Raw genomic sequence first — 10,576 nt, forward strand, 5'->3', positions numbered from 1 at the left:
CCGTGCCCATAATCGATCTTTAATCTTACCAAACACAACCTTTTTGGAGCAACCCACCATAGTTGGGAACCTCAAATACAAATTGCGTTGCTCCACCACTCGTATTCCAATAGCAGAAGAAAGTGATTGACATAGCTCAGGAAAAACATGAGCACTGACAACTAATTTGGACTTGTGCGAGTTTATAATTCATACTACTGTAGCACCGAGGATACAACAGCTACTTCATCATGAGTAGCGCGAAGTAAAACAATGGTATCATCTGCGAACAAAAGATGAGAAATTCTAGGTGCACCCCTAAAAATCCGTACTCTTTTAAGCGAGCCACGCTGAACTGCATTATTCAATAAACTAGTGAGGTCTTCAGTGCATAACAAGAACCAATAAGGCCGAATACCCCGAGTAGTAGAAAAGGGACCTACTGCTCTACCATTAACCAGGACTAAATAAGAGACAGAAGTAACATATCTCATAATTAGATCGACCCAAACAGATGAAAAACCCAATCGTAGCATAATAGCCTCAAGAAAACACCACTCTACACGATCATAGGCCTTAGCCATATCCAGCTTTAGTGACATTAATGGACTACTCGACCGACCCCGAGTCCTCATGTGGTGAAACACCTCAAATTTAATGATAATATTAAAACTTCAAGGATTATAAATAATTATAAAACAGACAAAATTTAATTTCTGTAGATTAAACATAAAACTTACTATGATATATAGACAATAAAATGTGCTGATCTTTTAATACAATAATATTAAATCTTTCTATTTAAGATAGCTATTGACTTTTTGTTTGATTTTTAGATGATAAAATAATCTCCCTAAATCTTTCATACATGGATTATTTTTTCAAGAACTTGATACACATGATGTATACAGATGAATTTAAACTACTATGTGTCAATGAAGAAACATGTTACACTATTAAATTTCATTGGTAGAAAATGTAAATTAAAATCTAAAATCCCCAACTACATAAAATTAATGATCGTATTTTTATTTATAATAACTAAAAATAAAACTCTAATAATATAAAAAACAACTATAAAAATTAAGAAAAATAAATTCAAGGTCAATCAAGAACAATAGATCTGAGAATAAATTCTTAATATCCATTTTATAAAGATATAAATATAAGAGTTTTTGAAAGAAAATATAAAAAAATTAAAATATGAAAATTAAAAAAAAAAAGAAAAGAAAACTCCTAAAGGAGGTGGGATTTTTTTTTTTAAAAAAAAAAACCTCCCTCATATATTGTTATGTGTTAGAGAGAATTTTTATAGAGAAATAATTTTAGAGAGAGAGCCTTCACATTATGATTATTATAATGGTTATATGTATATAATAGAAGCTCAAGACAAATAATTATTTGATTTAGTCGTCATATAAAAGAGATGCACTTGGAGAACGCTCACTCAATCCACTCTTGAGAGCATTCTGAGCCCGTCTTGTGCCCAATAGAGGACTCTCACCTTGGGCTTTGAAAATCCAATCTCAATGTTGGACCGTAAAGAATTAGAAATTATTGAGGAACAAAGATATGTACAAGTTGGACCCAACTCTCAAGGGTCCATTAGTTTGTTGTAATAGATAGCCCGACATTCTCAAGATTTGATCCTATCGCCACAATAGAGCACGTTACACCTTTTGATTTCGGAACCCATAGGCTGCCTTCTTCTCTTTCGGATCTGAGTAGTTTGCTTCTTCATGATGCTTGTGGTATTGCTAGGCGCAGAAGTTTGCTGTTGTAATCTTTTGTTTAAGCCGCCTTCTCTCTTTCTTTCTCTCTCTTTCTCTCTTAATGTTACATTCTCTTGAAGGACATATTTGCAATGTATGCTTTTTTTTTTTTTTTAATAATTTATGTATAAAAAATATTTTTTACAAATATTTTTTAAGAAAATATTTTTTATTATTTAATTATAATACATGCGTTTATATTATATATGTATAATTATTTTTATATTATAAAATTATTAAAATTCAGTAAATAATTTATTTTTTAAAAAGTGAAAGTTATTTTTTTAAAAAATAGTTTAATTTTCTCTTTAATTAAAATATTTTTTATTTATTCATATTTCTGTGTATCCAAACACTAAAAAAATACAAAAATGATTAAATTTAGATGGGATCAACTGGTCAAATTATAAATCGAATACTTAACCCATTTAAATTTATAATTGAACCAGATTAGAAAGTGATTGGATTGGTTCAACCAATTAATAAGACTAGAAACATTTTTTTAATACTAATGAAAGGGATTGAACCCAAAGCCTCATAGGAGGTCTTTAAAATTATGACTAATTGAGGTAACTTGATAATTGTATATTTAATAATTCAATATATATATATATATATATATATATATTAATTAAAAATATAATTACATATTTAAAAAAATTTTATTTAATACTCGTAAATATTAAAAAATAATTATAATGTTTAAAATTAAATACTTTTGTATAAAATTTAAAAATATTATTAAAATTTATATAAATATAACTTAATAAATGTTAAATTTTCATTTTAAATAATTAAAACTTAATTAATTAGATTTATTTATATTAATATGTTTTACATTTAATTAATTTTTAATTTATTATATATATTTAATTAATTTTTAATTTATTATATATATTTAATTAATTTTTAATAATTAAACTATTGTCTCACTTATTCTAATATTGATTTATTCACTCAGTTCCTACATTGAGTCAACCTCCAAATTAGGTTTAATAACACTGATTAGAATAACAATCATTAATAACTTAATAGTAAAATATTTATTTTTTATAACATAAAAAATGAGACATTTAAATTTTCATATCTTCATATTAAAAAGGAAGAAAAGAAACACACACACATATATATATATATATATATATATATATATATATATATATATATATATATATATAAAAGATTAATAGCTTTTTTGTTACACAAAAATGAGAGAATCAGCCCTATTCGACAAGTGGAAATGCATTTCTTCAAGAGCGGGGTTACCTTATGGTCTCTTTCAGTTTCACATATGCCTCAGTCAACCCAATTTTCCCTGTATATGACCCAGCATCAGCATCAAAATGATAGCGATTCTTTTTCTTCGCCATTCTTCTGTTGCCTTTTGTTTTGGAAAGCTTCGCCATGCAATGGTAATGCTCCCTTTTAACAAACAAAGTGGCTTTAACATAAAGTGGTTTTAACAAAGCAACTTTAATTCATCCACTTTATTCTGGAAAATGCGATTAATGGTGGTAGCCCATTGTCGCTATTGATTCTGATTTGCAATAAATAAATATGGTTTATACACTAATTATTGGATACAGTAAGAATACTAAAATTCTCTCATACAAAAGTGAATACTTTAAAGAATAGATTCCATATCCTAAGAGATGTGCACCTAAAATTTTCTCTGGTTTATATTCCCTTAAACTATATATATATATTTTTTATTTTAAATTTTATTAGGCCAGAAGTAAAGCTGCTACACAGTATTGAACACACCTAGAGCGACGAATTTTCTCTTCCACTGGTTTGATAAATTCATCCTTTTCTCTGTCTTCCCTTCCAGGTACTTATGTTTCCATATCACTTGTGAGTTGCAACTTGTCTTCTTCTCTCCATGTTTATATGTTGTATATTATAACCTATTTGTCACTTGTTGGTAATAAGAAGACTCCTCTTTCATCTTCCTTTCACGATTCGAATTTTTAGAGCATAAAAGAACTGAAGAAAGGTGGTATGAGCTTTTCATGTCAAGAGTCCTTTTCTGTTTCGATGATTATATTTATTCATATTTGCTAAGAGTTATTGTTTAAGGAGCGAGCTTGTTGTGTTTAAACAGTCTGAAAATTCAATTTGTTTAGGAATTTCAGTTTTTCTTTTCTCCATTTGATGGGACTATTCTTAATTATATTAGGAATGCATATAATTGTTGAAATTCAGTTCATGCAGAGAAAAATTTAAGAGAAAAAAAAAAAAAAAACCCTATGCAGAATTGCAAATTGGAGCAATGATCTAATGAATGTAATATTTTACAAAAATCAAGTCTGTGATAATAAGAATGGTGGGATTTTTATGAAATACCAACGAGGTCCATCAAATTCTGTATTCTTATCATGGACAGAAAAATTTTTTTTTTCCTGATGGGATGGACAGAATATCTGTTAACCAATGTCACTCCTTGATATGTTCCTTTTTATTATGGGTTTTTACTTGATACCTGTTCTGGATTTTATTTTTATTTCTTCCTATTTTGGGTTTTTTAGATTCTATGAATATTACTTTCTATTTTGCTTTTTAAATTTAGGCTTCAGTTATTTGTACTTGTATATATATAATTCTTACCTTCTATGAATAATGTACAACAATTTTCCATTCTCGTTAATATCCAATTCTCTATTCTCATAGACTGTAGCTAGGAATTCTTCGTCTGGCATTTTTCTTCCTTTATAGTTGTGACAATTGTGTGAATATTGTGATGTGTGCAAAAAGTGACTCAACTTTTGTTGACATCATTGGATTTTTTTTTTGCTGTTATATTTTGATTTATTAAGTTATTGGATAATGAAATTAACCTTAAATGTGGATTTCATAGATAAAATTCGAGTAAGGAGATGGCGGTGGTAGATTCTATGATTCAAATCCTTGCACAGCAAGTGTTTACAGCTCTCCAGAACCAAGCTCATTTTGCACTTGACTTCAAAGGTCAATTTGAGGTGATGAAGACTAGACTGGATCTAACGAAGGCCTTGCTTGCTGACACAGAAAATCTCAAAAGTAAGAAGGAAATTGTCAAGGCAAGTTTGTCGAGCTTAAGAGAATTGGTTTATGAAGCTGACAACATATTAACAGACTGCCTAATTAGAGATGAATATCAGAATGATGGGTCCTGTTCTAGTTTGACATTCCAAAAACCGTTGTTCTGGTATCAAACAGGCAAGAAACTGAAGGATATTAATGCAAAAATGGAGGCAATGGAAAGATCATTGGGTGCATATTTGAAAGCACAAGACTTGAGCAACCATGGAGATAATGAACACCAAATTGTGAAATACACAACACAAGATTATGACCCATCTGAGATAATTGGACTAGAACACGACTTGGAAAAGTTAAAAGGCTGGATTTTTGGCACAACGAATGTACTTCATCGGGTTGGCATAGTAGGGATGGGGGGCTTAGGGAAAACAACCATAGCCCAGAAAATTTTTAATGATGAGGAGGTTACTAAACGTTATGAAAAGATGCTTTGGGTGTCAGTTTCTCAAATTTCTAGCGAGGAAAGGATCCTGAGGAGCATGCTGGAACAACTGGAACCGAATTTCTCCATGTCTGATGAGAGTCAGATAATGCACAAAATCAACCAAGCTCTTGAAGGTAAAACTTGCCTAATTTTTATGGATGATGTTTGGAGGATGAATTTACCTTGGTGGGATAAATTCTGTTCAAGCCTGCAGAAAGTAATTGGTGGAAATAGCTGTGTTATTATCACTACCAGAAATGAAGAGGTTGCAACTGATATGGGTGTTGACAAATCACAAATTCATCAGCCCAAAACTCTGAATAAAGATGAAAGCTGGTTATTGTTCAGTAAATTTGCATTTGCAAGGTGCAGAGGGAAACGTTGCCCAGATGCACAATTTGAGAAAGAAGGCAGGGAAATCCTGGATAAATGTGGGGGACTTCCACTGGCAATCAAGACAGTAGCAGCATTACTGGCACCAAAAACCAATTCACTTGTACAATGGAATGAAATTAATAAAAATTTTCATGAATTGATAGTGGAAGGAAAAATTAGTTCAGTGATGGCGTCTTTGCAACTGAGCTATGATGAACTTCCAACCCATCTAAAGCAATGTCTTTTGTGTTTCTCCATCTATCCTGAAGACTTTGAGATGCATGCTGAACAATTAGTCCATTGGTGGGTTGGAGAGGGACTTATCCAGGGTAAGGGCTCAAAAACAGCAAAAGAAATGGGATTTGAGTACCTATCTGATTTAGTAGCCAGATGTTTGGTTGAAGCTGTACATAGGCGAGACTATGATGGAAGAGTCTACTGTTGCAGGATGCATGATATGGTGCGGGAATTGACTATTAAGATTGCAGAGGAGGAATCATTTGGCAGATTTGATGAGCAAAGCAGGCAGATACCGATTGCAAATTCTCGCTGGTTGGGTATCACAAGCAAAATGCACTCAAAATCTTTAAGGAACAGCACAAAGCTCAGGGCATTATTATTAATGCCAAGCAGTGAAGTTGTCCTCGATAGGCGCATTGGGTGGTTTAGTTCCCTCAGGGTGTTGGATTTCTCACTTGGTAAGCTGGATAATATTTCTGTAGAGGATTTCTTGGTTTGGATTTGCTCTCTTAAACGCCTCGCGTATCTAAATCTTAGTGGTGTCTCAGGCATTAAAGAATTGCCATCCTCAATTAGAAAGCTACGAAACCTGCAGCTTTTGATTTTATGTGGATGCAGTAATCTGGTCAGATTAAATCCATATATTACTACATTGAAGAAGCTGGTGGTGTTGGATTTAGGATCTTGTGGTCTCGAGTATCTACCCAAAGGACTAGGGAGGTTATTCTATCTGCAAGAACTGTCTGGATTCAAGATAAGCAATCAGGCTAACAAGCAAAGCTGTCGACTTCATGAGCTTCGGGTACTGAGCCACCTGAGGGTCCTGCGAATGAACATAGGCATTGATTCTGTAATTTTAGAAGATGATAAAAGTGTCTTATCGCAGCTCAGTAAACTTAAGGTTCTGGCCATTGATGCTGAAGATTGTGAAGATGGAAGTATTTTAGAAATGCTTAATGCTCTTACACCTCCGCCAAGTCTTCAGGAATTCTATCTCAGGCGTTATCGGCATAAAACTCTCCCTACCTGGATCAATCCTGAGCAGCTTTCTAGTTTGCAATATCTTTGTATTGAGAATGGAGACCTCACCCACATCAAAACCAGTCCTCAGCATGTTGCTGATAGTCTATATACTTGGAACATTGAGGGTCTATGTTTCAAGGTGTTGCCAAGCTTAAAGGTGGACTGGAAGAACTTGGAGCAGGATATGCCTTTATTACGTTATGCAGAGGTGAGTGGTTGCTTCAATTTGCAAAATTTTCCATGTTCTGATGACAAGTTGGTGGTCTGGAGGAAGAATGAAGATTGAAGAGCCAATCAAACTTATGGTTGACTCTTTGTATCTCTGCTGTTGCAACCTTACTGCTCTGTTCTTGTGTGTTTCTCATTAGATAGGGCTACAGAGTGTTGATCTTCTCTTTGATTTTTTTTTGTACCTCCACTCTTGTACTTTCACTGGTTTTTTCACTTAGGATCTGCCGCGTAGGTTGACTGTAAGGGGGAAGGCCAGTGGTTGGGTTTCAGTGTGTGACATTTGCTAAATTTTCCTTCCTTTTAATCTTAATTTTAATAAAATTTTGGCTCATAAAAAAAAAAAAAAAAACTTAGCGTGAAAGACGCTAACTATAAATATTTGCAGACCAGAGTATTTATGTGTTCTTTACACTTGTTGCATGTGAGCTATATAAATTTCCTTTTGGTGTGTTTCAATTGACAATTGATTAATGGTTTTCTGCAAGGGTTATCTTTACGTGCATGTTGTTATGACAAGCACACAGGATCTAAGCCTCCTATGTGAAATCCTTTTTGCTGTTGGTTTGCAGCAGTTTTCATGGGTGAAAACTGCAAGAACTTGGAGAGTTGGAAAATTCCTCCTTGCATGTGCATGCCTGACGTGGGAATGTGGAAGAAACCACATTGAACCGCTGGCATAAAAATGGGCAAGAGCCATTTTTGCTTGCAACGGTTTTGCATGCGTTGCAAAGAAGAAAACAAAAAACTCGGTTTTCTTTCCTTTACAAAGCAAGCTTTCTGGTCTAGCAAAAACAGTCCATCCGTTAGTATTCTTGGCAATATTTAAGGTTGTAAAATTGGGGTTGCACATATAATATAGCAGGGAGGGATGGAGTTTACGATTTCTAAAATGCTAACAAATTTCTAAACATGGGGACAAGAATCAATTCACTATTAAATTATGCCTTTGCATTTGAAAGAAGACGATAACACTGGCATTAATCAGCTCCAAAATATTAAAATAATAAAATTGAAAGTTCCACAATTGCATAACCTTAAAACATCATGAAGAAATTTTAATTATGGGCTGCAACTGGCCACACTTGAAGTAAGAGTGGCCTATACCTGTGGCTATAGGCCCAAGTTGTTGTAGTGGCTGAGATTATATCATTTTCTTTGTTATTAAAATTATTTTTAAATTCAACTTTTTTTAAAGTGTGCCATAATCAATTAATTCAACGACTTTTGTTTTACCAAAAGACAAAGGCATCTGCTTTTTTTCGTAAAAAAAAAAAAAAAGGGTGGGGGGGAAAAGACCCCTAATTTTCCTCATAGAAACTCACTTTTTCTTTTGTTTTTCCTCCACTAGACAGGACGTAACTTTGGCTGATTAAAGTTAATCGAGATGAGTGAGAGATGACACTATTTCATTTGGTAGAAAATTAGAAGTATACTAAACTTCATGGAAGATATGCTTAGTTTGTCATGATTCAGTAGTTAAAAACAAGTATCACTTCTTTACTATATCATATTTCTAGTTTCAATTTCTCCGATTTCTTTATTATATATATATATATTTTTTTTTAAACTTGGTAAGTGTTAACATACCTACATTCAATTAAGCTTAATTATGCAAATATTTTAAATTTTGATTTTAAATATAGTTGCAGCGCGTAAAAAATTTAAGTGTCTCTGAAACGCATAATATTATTTGTATCAGTGTGTAGCTGGTTTATTAATCCACCCCTTTTATGTATTAAAAATAAAGTTGCCACGAGCCGTCATTTAATTTGTCTTCCATCAGCAAAATGAAGCCGCTCCTCTGATTCACGTGATTAATTAGAAAACTCCATCCACAGCTTCTCGTCGGATAATAATGCAAATGGCCACCCAGAGGATACTCCAACGGAGAAATTATTCTGTAAGGTTTTAAAGGGATGCCCTACATGCACTGATAAAAAACAACATTGTAAAGCGGCTTTGATAAAGCAACTTTAGTTCATTCTTTTCTTTCCAATTAGAAATGGAACTTTAGTTCATCTTTACTTTAGTTCATCATTATTTGGAAATTGTTGATGGTGGTAGTCCATTTCATTATTGATTTTTTTTTATATAGTATAGCTTTAACCATTTAATTATTGACTCATAAAAAATGAGTTATCGTTAATTCACCCTTAAAAAATCAATTCAAAAGGAGAGAAGTATTTGAGATTATATAAGATATATATTATTTTATAACAAATCAATTTAAGATTTTAACACATTCCTCTCATATTTAGAGTAAACTTTTTGAGTATAAAATATTTATTTAAATATTAAATTTAATACTATTTTAAAAAAATTAAATTAAATCTAATTCACTCCACAAAGTAAAAAAAAGTGTCCAAAATCACAGGACCATACGCTCTTATCCCTAACAACGTCACATCTTTCACATTAATTTTGGCTTTGGCTGATTTGAAGTTAAAGTAGATGAGCGGAGACAGCACTACCTCATTTGAGAATAGAAAGTTGGAAATGATAGGTGATGACATCTGACACCAGACGTCATTAACTGTCTTCTATCAGCAAAAAGCAGCCACTCATTTCATGTTTTAATTAACCCCATCCATCGCTTCTTGTCAGATAATTATTATTAATAGTAATATTATTAACGCATAATGAAATAAGGAGGACAAGGATGGTAATCGGATATTTAATCTGACAGAATTTTAGTAAGTTGAGATTAGGAATTATATAATTGAATTTAAAATAAAATTAAATTTAAAAAATAATATCTGTTATGAATGCCAGTTGAAGTTAGATTTATTATATTAAGTATTTATTATTAGAATTTATTTATATAAATATTTAATTAAATATAAATATATATTTTTTATAATAATATTTATAAATATTTATATATTTTATTTTATATAAAATAAAATTTAAATATTTTATAAAATTATTAAAATTTTAAAATATAAATTATTAATTAAAATCATTTTTTATGTCAAATATTAATTAAAAATATATAAAATTAAATGAGTTTTAATTTTTTTTTTCAGGTAATAATAATCGAATTTGAGATAAATTTAGGTTTTGATAATATTAATCAAATTTAAATTTGAATATAATGATTTTCACAGGTACTCTATCCATTAACATCCTAAACAAGAGATGTCTGCACACAATGTCTCTCTATTTTGATTTAATTTTGATAGTTATTTTTTTTATTTTAATATATTTATTTTTTTAATATATATTTAATATTTTATAAATATTGAAAAAAATTACACATTATATTACTTAAATATTTTTATATAAAATTTAAAAATACTATTAAGATTGTTCTAAAAAAAATACTATTAAGATTTATTAAATATAACTTAACAAATATTATTAAAAAATTTAATTAATTATATTTATTTATTTATTTATTTATTTATTTATATATTTTAAATATTATATTTAATTCATTTATATATATTTC

General features: G+C 30.8%; 1 protein-coding gene across 3 annotated transcripts; it reads left to right on the plus strand.

The window, feature by feature from the left end:
• Window positions 1–3,423: 3,423 nt before the first annotated feature.
• LOC110643718 (disease resistance RPP13-like protein 4) lies at window positions 3,424–7,501 on the plus strand. 3 transcript variants are annotated; one of them, XM_021796189.2, is made up of 3 exons: window positions 3,424–3,582; window positions 3,711–3,750; window positions 4,609–7,501. In XM_021796189.2, the coding sequence occupies exon 3, from the start codon at window positions 4,628–4,630 to the stop codon at window positions 7,178–7,180; it is 2,553 nt and encodes an 850-aa protein (XP_021651881.2). In that variant the 5' UTR covers window positions 3,424–3,582; window positions 3,711–3,750; window positions 4,609–4,627; the 3' UTR covers window positions 7,181–7,501. The 3 variants fall into 3 exon arrangements, with proteins under 3 accessions (XP_021651881.2, XP_021651883.2, XP_057993737.1); XM_021796191.2 differs by lacking the exon at window positions 3,711–3,750; XM_058137754.1 differs by lacking the exon at window positions 3,424–3,582 and having other exon boundaries at window positions 3,622–3,747.
• The last annotated feature ends 3,075 nt before the right edge of the window (window positions 7,502–10,576 follow it).

Source organism: Hevea brasiliensis, chromosome 2 (assembly GCF_030052815.1).
Source record: "Hevea brasiliensis isolate MT/VB/25A 57/8 chromosome 2, ASM3005281v1, whole genome shotgun sequence".
Lineage (NCBI taxonomy): Eukaryota > Viridiplantae > Streptophyta > Magnoliopsida > Malpighiales > Euphorbiaceae > Hevea > Hevea brasiliensis.